The sequence below is a fragment of the Diceros bicornis genome, chromosome 30, assembly GCF_020826845.1.
Source record: "Diceros bicornis minor isolate mBicDic1 chromosome 30, mDicBic1.mat.cur, whole genome shotgun sequence".
Classification (NCBI taxonomy): Eukaryota; Metazoa; Chordata; class Mammalia; order Perissodactyla; family Rhinocerotidae; genus Diceros; species Diceros bicornis.
The window spans coordinates 8,723,026-8,740,931 of record NC_080769.1 but is presented as its reverse complement, the minus strand read 5'-3'; the positions used below and the strand labels follow the sequence as shown (position 1 = coordinate 8,740,931).

At 52.5% G+C, this 17,906-nt stretch overlaps 1 protein-coding gene across 2 annotated transcripts; it reads right to left on the bottom strand.

Moving 5' to 3' along the window:
* Positions 1 to 338: 338 nt before the first annotated feature.
* On the bottom strand, positions 339 to 4,889 carry S1PR5 (sphingosine-1-phosphate receptor 5). Of its 2 annotated transcripts, none has more exons than XM_058525719.1 (2): positions 4,626 to 4,889; positions 339 to 2,818 (listed from the first exon to the last, which is right to left on the bottom strand). In XM_058525719.1, exon 2 carries the CDS (start codon positions 2,798 to 2,800, stop codon positions 1,604 to 1,606), a length of 1,197 nt encoding a protein of 398 aa, XP_058381702.1. In that variant the 5' UTR covers positions 2,801 to 2,818; positions 4,626 to 4,889; the 3' UTR covers positions 339 to 1,603. The 2 variants fall into 2 exon arrangements, with proteins under 2 accessions (XP_058381702.1, XP_058381701.1); XM_058525718.1 differs by lacking the exon at positions 4,626 to 4,889 and adding an exon at positions 4,193 to 4,617.
* Positions 4,890 to 17,906: the final 13,017 nt, after the last annotated feature.

The window sequence follows — 17,906 nt, the reverse complement described above, 5'->3', positions numbered from 1 at the left end:
CACACCATCAAACAACCGAATAGCGGGCTGGGGTGTCTCAGGTTCCCCGGGAAGAGCCTGGAGGTTGGGGCGCCAGGCCGGGTGGGGAACTGGGTCCAGTCCTGGGGGTGTCCTGGGACGGTGACCCCAGGCTTCAGTGTGTTTGTGTTCCGGGAAGTAGGTCGGTTTGCCACGCGTGGCCCGTGGAGACTCAGGCCCCCAGGCTGAGTCGGTGGTCCCCAAAATACCCCCCCGCCCCCGTCTTTGCGGCTGCCTGCAGTTCCGCTGTCTCCCGGCAGGTGGCGTGCGGCAGTCTGAGCCCGGAGCCCCCCGCCCCTCCCCCGGGCCGGCCCTGCCACTCAGGGGTCAGGAATGCGCCTGGGGACAGCCAGGGGCCGCGGCCAGCGCGCCTGGAGCCTTTTTTGGGCATAAAAGGGGCCCTGGTATCGCCCCCGGCCCAGAATGCAGACCCCCAAGGGAGGGGGCCTTGCCAGACCCCTCTGGAGGAGCCAGACAGCAGGCCTGCACCTCCTGGGACCTGGGAGCCTGGCTCAGACACTGGGACAAGGCTTGAAGTTTCCTCTTCTGTCAAATGGGGGTACAGGAACCCACATTGCAGGGTTGCAGTAAGGGTAGGAAAAAGGTGTGTTCTGGGCCTGCCACAGTGGGGAGACTAGCCAGGCACAAAAGCCGTCATTGTTTTTATTTTATTATATTTTTATTTTGTATGAAGGATCTGACACCACACTCAAAGAAGTCTTGTTTCGGATAGGAATTGGTTGAGTCTCCCAGAGTCAAATTTTAGGGTGCCCTGTCTGGTGGTCCCCTAAACTGGAAAGCTGTGATTGGCTTCTTTCTTTCCATCATTTCCACACTCAATTCCTCAGTAATTGTGTTGCTGCCTCCAAAATCTACCCCTAACCCACATGGTCTGGGGCCCCGTCATCGCTCCCCTGGGCCAGTGCAGTCACCTTCGCCTTGTTCTCGTAGCTTCCACCTTCCCCCTTCACAGAGATCTGTGAACATCTGAACTAGGTCAAGTCCCTTCTCTGCCTAGAACCCTCTATGGCTCCCATCTCACTCAGAGCAAAAGCAAAGGCCTCCCGTGGACCCCTGGGCCACCTGCTCCATCATTTCTCTGCCTTTGTTTCCTCCCATTCTCCCCCCTCCATTGCTGCTCCAGGCACATCGGGATCCTTGCTTTTCATAGAACACACAGGCACATTCCAGCCTCAGGGCCTTTGCATCTGCTGTTCCCTCACCCTGAAATGCTCTTCCTTCGAGTATTCCCAGGACAATGACGTCTCAGCTCACATCACATGTTACCCCCTCTTCAGAGAGGCATCCCCTGACCGCCATCGCGTCACTGTATTGTCACTAGAATTATCTCCGTTATTTCGTCACTCCATTATTGCCTGTGTCCCCACCAGAGGGTCACTTTCAGAAGGGCAGCGATTTTGTCTGTTGTGATCACTGCCGTGGCGTTTAGCATCAATAAAATACATTGCCCCGCGTCTCTTCTGCCTCCACCATCTTCTGCTGCTTTTCCTACAAATTCCTTTATTTAAAGAGAAAAAGTCTGCAAAAATAATTTCTCAGGAAGGCAGCGGCGGGCCGGAGGGCGTCAGTCTGCGGCCGGTGCAGGCACCAGGGTCTGGGCGGTAGTGAGCGCGCCGGGGCCGCCGGTGGAGCCGCTGGTGTCCAGCCCGTCCCGCTGGGGCGACGAACGCTCAGAGCGGCTGGAGCTGCCGCCCAGGCCGGGGGGCAGCCAGCGGTGCAGGCCGCCCGAAACCTCAGCGGCGCTCCCCGACGGCCGGGAGGTGCCCGGGCCTCGACCGCAGGGGCGGCGACCACAGCAGAGGAGGCGCAAGAGCGCGTGGCGCAGGTCCCGGTTGGTGAGCGTGTAGATGATGGGGTTCAGAAGCGAGTTGGCCATGGCCAGGCCCAGGAAGGGGTCGGCCTGCAGGAGCACGGGGCAGGCGCGCGCCGGGCACGCCACGTCCGCCAAGAGGAGCGAGAAGAGGGGGCCCCAACAGGCCATGAAAGCCAAGAGCACTATGCTGAGCGTGCGCAAGAGCGCGAGCGAGCGCGGGGTGCGGCGCGCCCGGCTCCCGGCGCCCCCGCCAGCCCCCGGGCGCGCCCGCAGGCGCCGCGCGTTGGCGTGCACCTGACAGTAGATGCGCGCGTAGAGCGCACAGATGGTGGCCAGGATGCCGACGAAGACAAGCACGCAGAAGAGCACGTAGGGCTTGGCATAGAGCGGCAGGACCGTGGAGCAGGAGTCCAGGTGGCCCAGACAATTCCAGCCCAGCGAGGGCAGCAGCCCCAGGAGCAGCGACACGCCCCAGGAGGCGACCACCAGCGCCAGCATGCGCCTCCGACGGGCGGCGGGCGCGGGTCCCCGGCGCGCCATGGTGAGGAGGCGCTCCAGCGCGATGGCCAGGAGGCTCAGCACCGACGCGGCGAGCGTCATAAAGACGCCGCCTTCACGCGCGAACCAGAGGGCGGGGGACAGCTTCAGTGTGAGTGGCCCCGACAGCAGGATGTTGGCGGCATAGGCGGCACCTGCCAGCAGGTCGGACAGCGTGAGGCTGCCCAGGAGCAGGTACATGGGCGCATGGAAGCGCGGGTGGCGTCCGAGCACGACGAGCACCGCCAAGTTCTCGAGCACGATGAGCGCGCACACGACCAGGCACACGGCGGCGTCGGCGCGCAGCCCCGCGCCGGGCTGGTAGCGCGCACCGCGGAGCTTGCCGGTGTAGTTGTAATGCAGGACGATGACCTCGCTCACCGGCGCGGGCCGCAGCAGCCCCGGCTCCATGGGCCGCCCGCCCCAAGTCTGCGGAGAGGTCAGGTGCAGGTCAGACCCCGCGGCCTGCGGAGGCGGGCACGGGCGGGGCCTCGCAGCCCTGGGAAAGGCGCCTCAAACCCTAGCCACCACCCCGGACACGCGCGTGGGGGCCCAGAGGGAGTTTGGGTTGGAGGGGGGTGTCCTTGGAGACAGGCTGACACAAAGACACACAAATATATCACGAAGGGACAGGGTGACACAGTCCCACAGGAAAGGGACACTAATAATTCACACTCAAGGAGGGATATCCAGAGGCACAGGAATGCACGCAAATCCAGCCACATACAGGAAGGGACACACAAATACAGTGACACACCGACAAGCACATGTACGCACATAGTCAAAGTAGGTAAAAAATATGCAGTCCCAGCCCAGACATGAAAATACATTCACACAGGGACAGAGCGACACAAGCAGAGACATACAAGTTGGGGCACACGCAAATGGGGTCTCACACCCAGTGGCGAAGGCCACAATTTCACAGCTTCCACCCACACCCAGCCTGGAGCCCAGAGCCCCACAGTCTACACGCCTCGCTGCACACAGGCTTTTCCTGCCAAAACGCCTTCATCCACCGCAAAAACCCGGTGAGAAAGCTGAGCCGGGGTACCCATTTGACAGAGCAGAGCCCGAGGGCGGCAGACAGGATCCACATGGCACAGACAGGCCCTTGCAGAGGGACACACGTGTCATTAGTGTACAATAATACTGCCCACCCACGAATGCACCCTTTAATCGTCCCAATTTACAGAGGAGGAAACTGAGGCTCAAAAGAAGCAGAGAAGCAGACACAAAGGTTCTCATGCTCCCACACAAACACAGCTATGCAAAATCGGTTACACAATCGAGCAAGTCCCACTTAACAGATGAGAAAACCGAGGCCTGGGGAGGGGAAAGGACTTATTTGGACAGGGCAGGGACCAATGCATCCCGGACGGCTTCAGATGCGCCCAGGCAAGCAGGCGCAGATGCAGACCCACGGGGAGGCACGGACTCAGCCGCGCGGGAGGGAAGGGGGCATCAAATACACTCAGGCACGGGTTACGCTGGCGCTGATGGGGACACCCGGCAGAGAGAGGCTCACAGCCTCTGCCCTGCCTGCCTCGCCTGGGCTTGCCGGGAGGCAGGACTGAGGTAGTGAAACTTGCAGTGGCGTGGCCCGGAGAGGGCGAGGCCAGGGGATTCCAGGTGCCCACACCCCTATCCCAGGCTCGGTATCCAGCCCAACAGTCCCCGGCTTTCTCTTCCCTAGAGGCCTCTGGGGAAGGCTGGGGAAACCCAAGCTAGGGAACCGGTGCGGTGGCCAGGGTAACCCCCTCCAGGCCAGGCCGCGCGCCCAGGGAACCAGAACCGTCTACTCACCCCTGCGCCCTGGTCGTGCGCCCTCGGGAATCGCGCTGCCTTGAGCCGAGTGAGCAGATGCCGCTCGAGGGGGCGGGGCTGGAGCTGGCTGCCAGGCGAGGGGGCGGGCCCTCAACGCGCACCGCTGGCCGTCGCGAGCAGTCGCCCCCTCCCCTTGGGGCCCGGGCACCCAGCCCGTGGCTGCCAGCCTGTGCCACCCTGTGGCACCGGAGCGCGCCCCGGCGGCGACTGGCACTGGAGAGCCCTCGGCTCCCCCCTCCGGGCCCGGGCTGCCCTCCCAGGGACGCTCCGTCGCAGTGGGAGGACCCGGAGACGCGGGAAGGGGAGGATTCTCAGTAGCGGCGGCCGCAGCCCGAGCCTCTTCTCCCCCAGCAGAGGGGTCCTGTCTGTCCTCGGGCTCCTGGGCACCGATCCCTCCCCATTTTCCACCTACCTTCCAAGTGAACCGCGTCGGCTGCACCCCAAGGACGCCCCGTCGGCGGAGGGACCCCGGCAGCGCGGGTTGGGAGGGGTCTGCAGCAGGGGCGGTGGTAGCCTCAGTCCCCTCCCCCCGGCAGATCGGTCCCGGCAGCTCCCGGGCGCAGGCCCCTCCCCATTTCCTCGATCCTACCCCCGGCTTGGGGCGAGCGGGGGAGGGGCAGGCGCAGGCAGGAGTCTGGTGGGAACCTCCTCCTCCCCAGATAAGGAAGATCTGGCTCGTCTGCCCCCCTGGCTCCCCCTTCCCCGTCCACCCCGTGTGCCCCACCCTGATCTCTCTTGACAATGCGATTTACTCATTTATCGTGTTTCTGGGGTGTGCCCCCACCAGTCTGTCCCCAGGATTTGCTTCTGCTGTGGGCGCTGCGAGGACACAAGAAGGATCCGCTGCGTGAGTGAATGAATGATTGAGTGTCTGTGTGTCTCTCTCATCGGGTCTCTCAGGGTCCGTCTCTGTTTCTCCCTGTCTGTGCGTGTGTCTCTCTCAGTCTCTGGCTGTGTCTTGCTGTCTGTGTCGCTCTCCCACGCCTCTCCCAGGCCTCCGCTCCTCCAATGGGCCAGTCCCAGCTGGCCCGCTACCCCCCCGCCCCCAGCTCCAGTTCCCAGGAACTTCCTGGCCCCGCCCAGCCCCCCACCCTCAGACCAGCGGCCACAGCCGGGGAGGGGGCTGGGCCTGGCTGCCGCGACCTTCCCCAGGACGGTGCCCCTTGTCCCGGCCGCCTCAGGCTGCGCAGGCCGCGGGTGGGATGAGGGCGCTCCGGGGGCGATAGGCTGGAGGCTGGGGATGGGGGTGGATCGGGGGGCGCCCCCCCCCCCGGGGATGGACCGCGAGGGGCATCGAGGCCGGATCGCGCCCCCATGTCGCCCCTTGGGGACACCCGCGGCTCCTGCCCGCGCTCCTCTCGCGGGAGACAGAGTCGCTCCTGCCTGATGCCACGGAAGACGCGCGGGGAGCCTTAACGCTTGGGTAGGGGCACCCCACCGCCGTGCCGACATATCCCGCCGGGACGAGCCCTGAAGATTGGGCCATGCGTGGCACACAGCAGGCGCTCAATCAATGACCCCTTTCTGTGAAGGGGAAGCCGCACCCCAGAAAAGGAAGGAGGCTGCTTCTCACCTCCAGGGCGGCAATCTCACCTCCCGCGGGCTCTACGCAGCGGAGGAGGCTCTTCCGGCCGCGGGTCCCGGGCCCAGCATCGCCCCCCTCCTGCCACCTCCATGCCCCTTTTCCATAGTCTGGGACCCTGGCGACTAGAGCAGATGACAGGAGCCTTCTGGACGCCTCGGTGCTTCCATCCCTGTGCGCCATTCCACACCCACCGTGACGGTTCTTAAACCAGTTCTTAAAACTCCCTTTCCTACTCTAAACTCTCCCATGGCTCCCTATGTCCTCAGAGTAAACGTCCAAGTTCTCACCACTGCCCACAGGCCTGCATGTCTCTCCTCCTTATTTCTCCGCTCTCCCCCTGCCCTACTCCCTTCCAGCCCCACTGGCCTTCCCCCTGTTCCTCACACTCTTCAACACCTTGGCATTTGGAGATCAGTCTGCCTGGAACACCCCTCCCCCAGCCCTTCCTAGCCAGTCACCTCCTCAGAGAGGCCTTCCCTGATATGTCCTCCATCTCCCCAATCTCACATAGCAGTTGGCACCATCTGAAATTTCCTTGATTGTTTATTCGCCTGGCCAATGGTGTGCCTCCTCCCTAGACCCCCAGCTCCAGGAATGTAGGGAACCTGTCTGTCCCTCTGCCCAGTCATTGGTAAAGGTTAAGGGCTCGGAGGTTGGAGCCAGGCTCAGCTATTTTATAGTCTAAGACTCTGGGCAAGTGATGCCCACTCTGAGCCTCGGTGGCCTCATCTGTAAAATGGGGATAATAACAGTGTCCACTGAGGGATGTTGTTGAGGATGAAAAAAAACTATTGGAACAGAGCTGGGCATACAGTTGGAGCTCAATACATGTTAGCTTGGGTACTATTGGTCACCATGGTATCCCTGAAGAGGAATTAGGAGGGGACTCAGCTCAGGCCCCATCAGACTCAGGCACCACCAGCATCTCAACCCATCCCCACCTCCTGCCTCCCACCCAAGCTTGGTCTCTTCCCAGGGGAAGGGCACCCCGGCCTCCGCACTCCTGCCACAGCCTGCCCGCCTGATGCATGCCCGGGCCGGCACACCCACCTGGCAGGTTCTGCTGCCAAGGCCCTCGCCCACAGGGGCCGCCCCGCCCTGTCTGTGCCTACTCTCTCTGAGCCGTGTCCATGCCTCCGAAAGGGCAAAGAGCCTCTCACAGTCCCCTCAGGCCCCCACCCACCCAGAGAGTCAGAGGGCTGCAGCAGAACTTCCCATTGCCCCATCTCCATCCCCCTCCGACCAGTCCTGACGCATGAAGGTGGCTGCAGAGAGGTGCAAACTGACAATTTCCCATGCCGCAGACCAGAGCGGTCATGGTTTGGGAGGGTCTCGAACTGGAGGCCCAAGGGCCACCTCCGGCTCACAACCACAAAACTTGTTTGCTCAGCTCAGAGGTTTCCCGTTCAGAGATCTGTCTGAAAGGTGCAGAAACGCTGCACTCCAGCTGGTCTATTTGTTTCTCAGAGGGAACAGGTTAATTCTGGAACAATTTTATGCTAGCTTTGAACAAATAAGTGCATATGTTGTATACACTGGCAGCCAGTTTTCATGCTCTTGGAGAAGGAAGTTACAAATGAGCAATGTGGTGCTGGGCTGGGGTTATCATAATCATAAATCAACTGGGGTTGATTTATGTATTTATTTTTTTTTATTTTTTGCTGAGGAAGACTGGCCTTGGGCTAATATTCATGCCCATCTTCCTCTACTTTATATGTGGGATGCCTGCCACAGCATGGCTTGACAAGTGGCGCATACGTCCGTGCCCGGGATCCAAACCTGTGAACTCTGGGCCGCCAAAGCAGAGCGTGTGAACTTAACCACTACACCACCAGGCCAGCCACATGACATGTTTATTTTTAATAGATAGATACAAAAATAAATATAGATATGTGTGCATATGTGGGTTAGTACACAGATACACACGTTTCCTAGGTCTGTCTGCTCAGGGCGCAGAAGCAGCAACACCCCAATAGCAATGAGCACACTCAGCACCCAGATTTTGGTTTCTAAATACCATTTTCCAATACGAGGAAGCAGGGCTCCTTGGAGAAATGGCTGATTCTAGGGCTGGGGCAGAGAAAATACAGAGCGCACCTGGAGCGTCTTGCAGTGTCAGAAAATGCTAAAAAATAAAATAAAATAAAATAAAAAGCCAAAAGGACACAGGAACCAGCCGGAAAGAACTCCCACTGACCGAAACTGGAACAATTTGAGAACAAAATACATAGCAATAGTAATGGATTATAACCCAGAGGATAAAATAAAAGTCCACACGTTCATACTGATTTAAATACATGATTGAACCAATTTAAAAATGGGGGGGAAGAGATAAATCTTCCTGACAGAAGAATTCCAACTAATAAGTGTAAAATGAATGATGAAAATAGAAAATTGCCATTAGAATACCACTGTGATATTGCTGCAGGCAGAATCCACTGATTGATGAGAAAATTCGTGGGCAAAACTTTAAGGAGAAACAGGACATTTGCATAGACTCAAAGTTTCTCCCCCTAAATATTTATTAATCACTTTGATGGCCTTAATCTTTGTCCTCAAGTTCTTGATACTCCTCCCTCTGAGGGGCAGGGCTAAGTTCTCCTCCCCTTGAGTGGGAAATGGACTTGGTGCCTTCCTTCTAAGGAACAGAGTGTGGTCCACACAAAAACCTGCCCACGGATGTTTCTGGCAGCTTTATCCAGAATTGTCAAAACTTGAAAGCAACCAAGATGTCCTCCAGCAGGTGAATGGATAAATAAACTGTGGGACATCCAGACAATGGAATGTTCTCAGCGCTAAAAAGAGATGAGCTCTCAAGTCATGAAAAGACGTGGAGGAATCTTAAATGCTTATTACTAAGTGAAAGAAGCCCATCTGAAAAGGCTCCATACTGTATGATTCCAACTCTATGACATTCTGGAAAAGGCAAAACTATGGAGACGATAAAAAGATCAGTGGTTGGCAGGGGTTAGCGGGGTGGGGAGGGTTGAATAAGCAGAGCACAGACGATTTTTAGGCAATGAAACTATTCTAGTTTCTAGTATATTCTAGAACATTCTAATATATTGTAGTATACTATAACGGTGGATACGTGTCATAAACATTTGTCAAAGCTCATAGAATGTACTGTAATGTCAACTATGGACTTTGGGTCCATATAGATTTATCAATTGTACCAATGTACCACTGTGATGTGGGGTGTCCGTAATGGGACCTCTCTGTACTTTCCTGTTCAATTTTGCTATGAACCTGAAACTGCTCTTGAGATATTGGTACTGCCAGCCTGGGCCCTGAAGATGTTTGAGTTTGAGACCCCTGGCTGAGATGCCAGGAGCACGGATTTTAGAGCAGACAGAAGACAGAGCAACTTTCAAGTTTCTAAACTTCCCTGAGCCTCAGTTTCCTCATCTGAAAATGGGGACACACGCTATCTCCAGCCCCTAAGGGGCTCACATTCTAGTGGGGGACCAAAAGAATCCAAACACGAGTTAATGAGATAACACCACATAATGACGTGTGTTATAAACAAATAAAATATCATGGAGTCATAGGAGAGCAACTGGGGACTATTTCAGATCGGGGGCGCAGGGAAGGCCTCTTTGAGGAGGTGAAGGGAGCTGAGATCAGAATAACCAGGAGGAAGGGTGTTCCTGGCAGAAGGATCAGCATGAGCAGACTCTTAGCTTGCTTTATTTTATTTTATTTTTTAAATTGAGGTGATATTCACATAACATGAAATTAACCATTTTATTTTGTTTTATTTATTTATTTATTTATTTTTGTGAGGAAGATCAGCTCTGAGCTAACATCTATTGCTAATCCTCCTCCTTTTTTTTTCCCCCCAAAGCCCCAGTAGATAGTTGTATGTCACAGCTGCACATCATTCTAGTTGCTGTATGTGGGACGCGGCCTCAGCATGGCGGGAGAAGCAATGCGTCGGTGCGCGCCCGGGATCCGAACCCGGGCCGCCAGCAGCGGAGCACGCACTTAACCACTAAGCCACCGGGCCGGCCCCTAGTGTATTTCTTATTAAAGATTTGAAAAGGCTCCGGGAAGAGGCTTTGAGCTGGGAGGGGAAGGGAGGGGGAAAGCAGCCTGGTGAGGGGGTCGCCTTGTCCCCAGGTGCTGGGCAGGAATTGGGCAGAGCCACACCTCTCTCTCCTCACCTGCTCACCCCAGGCCTGGCAAACGCCCCAGGGGAAAAGCTGACCTCATCCTTCCACATGTGTCCCCGGTTACAGCTTGGGTTAAACTCAGGCCAACCTCAAAAGCTGTCGACACGGGTCCAAGGCCAAGTCCTCAGGAGGCAAAGGAAGCCCCTCTAGGTGCTCCCTCGTCACACCCCTCACTTCCCAGGCTCTAGGTTCGGAAACTTGGAGTCAGCATCTCCTCCCTGTCTCGCCCTCTCACACTTAGACATTCATTTCACAAACTAGATTGGGAGGAGAAGGGAAAGAACAGCTGAGCAGAGGGATTGGACATGCAAAAGCCTGGAGGCTGGAAAGAAGGTCTATGTTCAAGAAACTGAAATCAGCTCAGCCGGGCAGGAGCTTGGCTGAGGGGGGAGACGAAGCGGGGTGGGAGGTGAAACTGGGAGGGGGGACAATGATCAGATCTGGTGGAACCTCAAATGCCAGGCTTCTGGTGTCTGACCAGCACCTCACTGTGTGGCTTGCTTAACCTCTCTGATCCTAATCTCCCCACTGTAAAGTGAAGTCGTGAAAGTCTTTTCCTTTCTCCGTGAGCTTGTGAATATGAATTTGACCATCAGTGTAAAAAGTTAACACGTTGCCCGGCCAGAGTCATGACTTGATAAATGTCAGATATTTTTTAACAGCTTTCTTGGGAGAGACGATTCACATACCATACAATTCACCCATTTAAAACATGCAATTCTATGGCCCCTCGTGCGTTCACAGAGTTGCAAAACCATCACCACAATCAATTTTAGAACATTTCATTGCTCATAAAAGGAAACCCCGTGCCCAGGGGCACCACTCCCAATTTTCACTTCCCACCAACCCCCTGGAAACCACTAATCTGCTCTCTGTCTCTGTGGATTTGCCAATTCTGGACATTTCCTATGATTGGAATCGTACACTGTGTGGTCTTTTGTGACTGGCTTCTTTCACTCAGTATAAGATTTTCAAGGTTCAGCCATGTTGTATCGTGAATCAGTACATCACTTCTTTTCATGGCTGAGTAATATTCCATTGTATGGATATACCATATACCGTATTTTGTTTATCCATTCGTCTGTTGATGGACACTTGGGTTGTTTCAACTTTTTTGGCTAATTTGAAAAATCCTGTTATGAACCTTTGGGTACAGATTTTTGGTGTGGGTATATATTTTCATTTCTACTGTGTATATACCCAGGAGTGGAATTGTGGCGTCATATAGTAATTCTATTTTTAACATTTTGAGAGACTGTTTTCCAAATTGATTGCACCATTTTACATTCCCACGAGCAATGGATATGGGTTTCAGTTTCCCCACATCCTTGCTAAGGATTTTCTGTCCTTCCTTGTTTTAGCCACCCTAGTGGGAGTGAAGCGGTATCTCATTGCGGATTCGATAGTTATTACATTTTGTCACTGCCCACACTGCTTCCTTTCCTTCCTCTGCTCACAACTCTCCATAACTCTTTGGTGCCCTTTGAAGAAAGTTCAAGGAGCCCTGGCCATTGGCATCTGGCTCTTGCCCCTGGCCCTGCCCCCATACCATATCTCCTGCCTCTCAGTCTCCACATCTGGCAACTGCTCCTCGTGGTCAAAGAGAGTCAGGCTTTGGGGTCAGATGAATGTGGGTTGGAATCCTGGCTCTGATGATCTTGCACAGATAGAGTCACCTCTGTAAGCCTCAGTTTCCTCATCAGTTAAATGGGAATCATAATTATTCCCTCTCCCACAGGGTTCAATGAAACAGTCATGTCAACTCTTTAGTGCAATGGCTGGCATTGAGTAGGGACTGTGTTTATCAGGATTTGCTTAGTTGGGAGTTCCAGGAAAAGAATGAACCAAGTCAGCTAAAAAACAACTCAAACTGGTGTGAGGGAAAAAAAAATGAGAGTGAGTTGGCTCATATAACTGAAAATCTAGGGGTCTAGGAGTTGCCTTCAGGCATAGCTGGATCAAGAAGCTCCACTGTCACTAGGAATCTAACTCGCTGTCTCTTGGCTTAGCTGGGCTTTCATCTCATCAAGCTCCTGTTTGGTGGCAGAGGTTCTGCCCGGCACTATAGATCCATTATTCCCACTCAGTAGTTGCTTGGAAAGAGACATGCAACTCCCAGAGGGTTTCAACAGAAGTCCCAGTACTGAATTTGATTGGCCCGGCTAGGATCACATGTAATCAACCACTCACCTGTCCCGAGGGATGGACTGCTCTGATTGGCCAGGTCGGAGAATGTGGGAGGGGTCATCCCAAATTGGTCTGAGCACCTTCTTCTGGGCTCTTATGAGTCCCCAAACCTTGGTAGGTTGTTTCAGGCATCTGAGGTGGGAAGGCCATGGAGCTGCAGAAAGATTAGGAGTTAAATTTAGGGAGTTCAGTTTGGGGCCAGTGGAATTTGAGGTGCCTCCCCGCCGTGACACAGTGCCATTGAGTCATCAGCCACATGGGATATGCCTTCACACGGTGTCCTGGTGGCTCACGTTCTTTTTACTGCTTTTATAGAAATGTAATTTTATTTCCCTTTGAAGGATACAATTGAGAAATGTAATTATTATGATGTATAATTTCTCCACCTGGAGTTAATTGCCTATTTTCTTTTTTCTTTAGTTGTCTTTCTTAGAATTTCTGGCAGTGCCTCTCAATTCAACTTTCCAAATGATCAGATCTGCAAGATAATCTACAGGTAGCATTCTGTTTCCCTCCTGGGTTCTTTCTGCTGAGGAATTCCTCCTGCCACCCTCCTGGGAATTCTCTTCATCTCTTTTCTAGGTTGGGACCCCTGTTTCTTCAATTTCATGTCTTCTTTTTTTTGGTTTACCCCCTTGTTTTGATGGAGCGCATCCTGCAGTAACTTCCTGAGAACATGAGAACATGAGAGAGAACATTTTTGAGCCCTTCTATGTTTTGAAATGTGTTTACTTGCTCCTCACACTTGATCCATATTTTGGCTGGAAGTAGTGGTCTGGGTTGCAAATCCTTTCTGTCAGAATTTTGAGTCCGTAGACCCATTGTCTCTTTGCTTCTGGTGTCTTTGAATATGCTGTTTGTTCCGCCAGAAATGCACTTCCTTCCTTTCTTTTTCTGGCTAATTCCTACTCATCCTTTAGATCCCGTGATAGACATTCCTAGGGTAGACCAACAGCTATTGAGTGAAAAACTACATTCAGTTAGTTAACTGCCTTGACAAATGCCAGCCATTGAAATGTGAGCAGAAATGACGTACGTCACTTCTGTCTGTGAGTCACTTCTGAGCAGAGGCATCAAAAAACTCATGTGCGCTTCTCCAGTCTCCTTCTTGTCTCTCTGAGGCGGTGACTTCCACATGGTACAGCCACAAGATGGCAGGTGCCGTATTAGCCTGGGCCCCGGAACGACTGTGTAGACCTGAGTCCCTACCAGCCCGTGTAGGATGAGTAACATGAGGGAGAAATAAATCTTGGTTGCGTTAAACCTTTGACCTTTGGACTCGTTTGTTACTGCAGCAAAACTTGACCTACTCTAACTAATACAGAACCCCACCTAAATGTGGCTTCCCCAGAGAAGTCCTCCTGGAGCCCAGCCCCCAAACTAGATTACCTCCCCCTATTGTAACCTTGTATTTTCCTGCATGACCTTGTTAAAATCATAACTATGTAATTATTTGTGTAATGAGTTCACCATCTACCTCCCGAATCAAATCCTCCTCCAAGACCCGGAGAGGAGACAATGGTATTCATGACATTCACTGCTGTAGCCCCGTGCCTGGCACAGAGTCTTCCACATAGTAGACCCTCAGGATACATTTGGCGAATGAAAGAAAAGTTTTCCATTCTTTCAGCCAAAAAGGCAACAATGAGCAAAGCTCATTTCTAGAACAGTCTCTCATACAACTCTGGGTGTCATCGAGGTGTGAGAGGCAGGAGGGGGAGGCTCCAAGGAAAGAAGGAAGTCTGACAAGGAAAGTGATCTATTGTGAGAAAGCATCTCTCCGGATATTTATGTTTTCTTCAAGAGTGTGTAATTTGTCCTAGCCGCCTCTCAGCCCCGGCGGGATTTCCGGGGGTGATTTATTTCACTCAGGGGCCTGGGAAATGAGTGGCGAGGCGCGGAAACATTCTTGGAATGGCTGAGAGACCCACCATAATATTCACACGCTGACGTCAAAATACAGTCACGGGAAGACAATCCTACTTATCAAATTCCACATAAGGGCAATTTTGTGTCTGAGCCCTGATGTTACCATATTGATTTGTTTTTCCTTTTTCTTTTTTCTTTTTGCTGAGGAAGATTAGCCCTGAGCTAACATCCATGCCAATCTTCCTCTATTTTGTATGTGGGTCACCGCCACAGCGTGGCTGATGAGTGGTGTAGGTCCATGCCCGGGATCCGAACCCAGGCGGCTGGAGTAGAGCACACCAAACTTAACCACTAGGCCACAGGGCCGGCCCCCAATTTGTTTTTTCAACTTTATTGAGGTATCATTGACATGCAACCAACTGCCCGTACTTCCAATGTTCCATCTCCTCCACAACCTCGCTAACACTTGATAAGGGCAGTCTTTTTCATTTGAGCTGTTCTGGCGAGTTTGTGGTGGTATCCGATTGTCAGGTTATTTTGTGTTTCCCTGACGGTTAAGGATGTTGAGAATCTTTTTGTGTGCTTATTTGGCATCCATTTATCTTTTTTTTTGAAGAGTCTGTTCAGATCTTTTGCCCGTGTTTTTATTGGGTTGCTCTCTGAGTTTTAAATGCATGATGACTATGAAGACTATGGCTGGGGACTATGGCAGCTCTCCTACTGTAGGACCTGTTTCTGAGCCTCTATTTCCTCATCTGTGAAATGGGGATAATAATTGTACCTACCTTATAAGTTGTGCTGAGGGGGTTACCTGACTTAAGACAGATAAAGCCAGCAGGACAAGGCTTGAGGGAATTGATCTGGAGCCCTGGAGAAGCCAGCTGTGGAGACTCAGACATAGCCAGGAAGAGGCTCTGAGGATGCTAAGTTTCATAATATTTCAGTTAGTCATTCAACAAATAGTTATTGTGTATCTACCATGTTCCAACATGAGAGGCACTAGAAAGTCGGGGCGGCTGGTTTTCTCTCGTTGTCATTGCTGGTGCGAGCATGCTGCAAGTGACAATGGATGTTCTGGAAAGAATGTGGAGTTAGGACACTTGTCACTCTCGTCTCCATGGGGCTGTCACTCTCACAGGGGACACCGGGATTAACCAGCAATGACACAGTTGATTAGGAATTATTACAATTGTGGTCAGGGGAGCCTGAGAACACAGAAAGGGGCCTGGCCCCATGGAGGTCAGGACGGGCCACCCAGAGCAGGTGACGGGCAGGCTGAGACCTGAAGGAAGGGAGAGATCAACAGGCTGTGTTAATTACCCCGGGGCTGCCGTGATCAATTACCACAAGCTGGGTGGCTTGAAACGGAAACTACCACGAGCTGGGTGGCTTGAAAGGGAAACGGCTTCTCTCACAGCGCTGAAAGCTAGAAGCCTAGAGTCAAGGCTCTTTGTCTCTTTCCTGGCTTCTGGGGGTCAGTGGCATTCTTTGATCTGTGGCTACATCACCCCAATCTCTGCCTCGTGGGCCCATGACCCTCTTCCTGTGTGTGTTTCTCTCTGTCTTCTCTTCTTATAAGGACACCCGTTCTCCTGGATTCAGGGTCCACCCTCGTCCAGTGTGATCTCGTCATAATGAATTACATCTGCAAAGACCCTGTTTCCAAATAAGGTCACGGCCACGGGTACCTGGGATGAGGACTTCCACAGAGCTTTCTGGGAGAAACAATACAGCCCGCAAGGCAACCCGGCCGTGACAGTCATTGGTGTTTGGAATCTGAGGTGGTGGCCACAGTTGGAACCAGATAAGCCTGGGGCGGTGCCCGGGGCGGGGGGAGTTGCTCGGGTGGGGGGTGGGGTGCCTGGTGACTGGTTTGCTTAAGGGGGTGGGACCTTACAGGAGGAGGAGGGGAGAGAAGAGGAGGGGAAAACAGCGTTGAGGGAGCAGAGTCACCCCGAATGGAGAGGCAGACTGGGCGCCGGACCCCCACCAGGCTGGAAGGGTCAACCCCAATTCAGGCAGAGGGCATCTGGGGACAAGGAGGGCAGGACCCAGGGGGCCAGCTGCATCCCGGATGTCTCGTGTCTCGACCTGAGCAGTCGTTATATTTCCTGCATTGGAGCTACCGAGCGCTTGAAATGTGGCCTGTCTGAATCGAGGCGTGCTGTGGGTTTAAAATACACATCGGATTTTAAGACAGTAAAAAAAGCACACTAGCTCAATAATAATTTTTCTATATTTATTACATGTTGAAATGACAATATTTTGGGTATATTGGGTTAAATAAAAATTATAATTAAAATTAATTTGATTTGTTTCTTTTTATTTTTTTATCGAGATATAATTGACATGTAACATTGTGTTAGTTTCAGGCGTACAACATAATGATTTGATAGATGTATATATTGCGAAATGATGGCCACAGTAAGTTTAGTTAATATCCATCATCTCACAGAGTTACAAATGTTTTTCTTATGATGAGAATGAGAATTTTTAACATCTACTCTTAGTAACTTTCAAATATACAATACAGTATTGTTAACTATAGTTAACTATAGTCACCATGCTGGACATTGCATCCCCGGGACTTCTTATTTCTGGAAGTTTGTACGTTTTTTTTGTTTTTTTGTTTTTTTTTTGCTGAGGAAGATTAGCCCTGAGCTAACATTTGTGCCACTCTTCCTCCGCTTTATGTGTGAGTCGCCGCCACAGCGTGGCTGATGAGTGGTGTAGGTCCGCAATCGGGATCTGAACCCACAAACCCAGGCCACCGAAGCAGAGTGCACCTAACTTAACTACTACACCAAGAGGCCGGCCTCTGGAAGTTTGTACCTTTTGACTCCCTTCACCCATTTCCCCCACCCCCGCCTCTGGCAACCACCACTCTGTTCTCTGAATCTACAAGTTTGATTTCTTTAGATTCAACATGTAAGTGAGATCACACAGTATTTATCTTTCTCTGTCTGGCTTACTTCATTTAGCATAATGCCCTCAAGTTCCATCCATGTTGTCACAAATGGCAGGATTTCATTCTTTTTTACGGCTGAATAATATTTCACCGTCTCTATAGACCACATTTTCTTTTTTTTTTGTAATTTTATTTATTTTTTCCCCCAAAGCCCCAGTATATAGTTGTATGTCATAGCTGCACATCCTTCTAGTTACTGTATGTGTGATGCGGCCCCAGCATGGCCGGAGAAGCGGTGCGTCGGTGCGCGCCCGGGATCCGAACCCAGGCCGCCAGCAGCGGAGCGCACGCACTTACCCGCTAAGCCACGGGGCCGGCCCTCTATAGACCACATTTTCTTTATCCATTCATCCATCAGTGGACACCTGGGTTGCTTCCATGTCTTGCCTGTTGTGAATAATGCTGCAGTAAACGTGGGTGCATGTATCTTTTCGAGTTAGTAGTTTTGTTTCTTCAGATAAATGCCCAGAAGCGGAATTGCTGGATCATAGCGTATTTCTTTTTTTTTTTTTTCTTTTTTAATAATTTTATTTATTTATTTATTTTTTCCCCAAAGCCCCAGTAGATGGTCGTATGTCATAGCTGCACATCCTTCTAGTTGTTGTATGTGGGACGTGGCCTCAGCATGGCTGGAGAAGTGGTGAGTCGGTGTGCTGCCCAGGATCCAAACCCCGGGCCGCCCAGCAGTGGAGCAGGCGCACTTAACCGCTAAGCCACGGGGCTGGCCCTCATAGGGTTTTTCTATTTTTAATTTTTTGAGGACCTCTGTACTGTTTTCCGTAGTGGCTGTACCAATTTACATTCCCACCAACAGTGCACAAGTGTTCCCTTTTCTCCACATCTTTGCCAACACTCATTTCTTGTCTTTTTGATGACAGCCATTCGAACAGGTCTGAGGTGATATCTCAT

Coding starts and splice junctions, on each gene's coding strand:
- S1PR5 (XM_058525719.1), bottom strand. CDS start 2,800: ATGGAGCCGGGGCTGCTGCGGCCCGCGCCGGTGAGCGAGGTCATCGTC.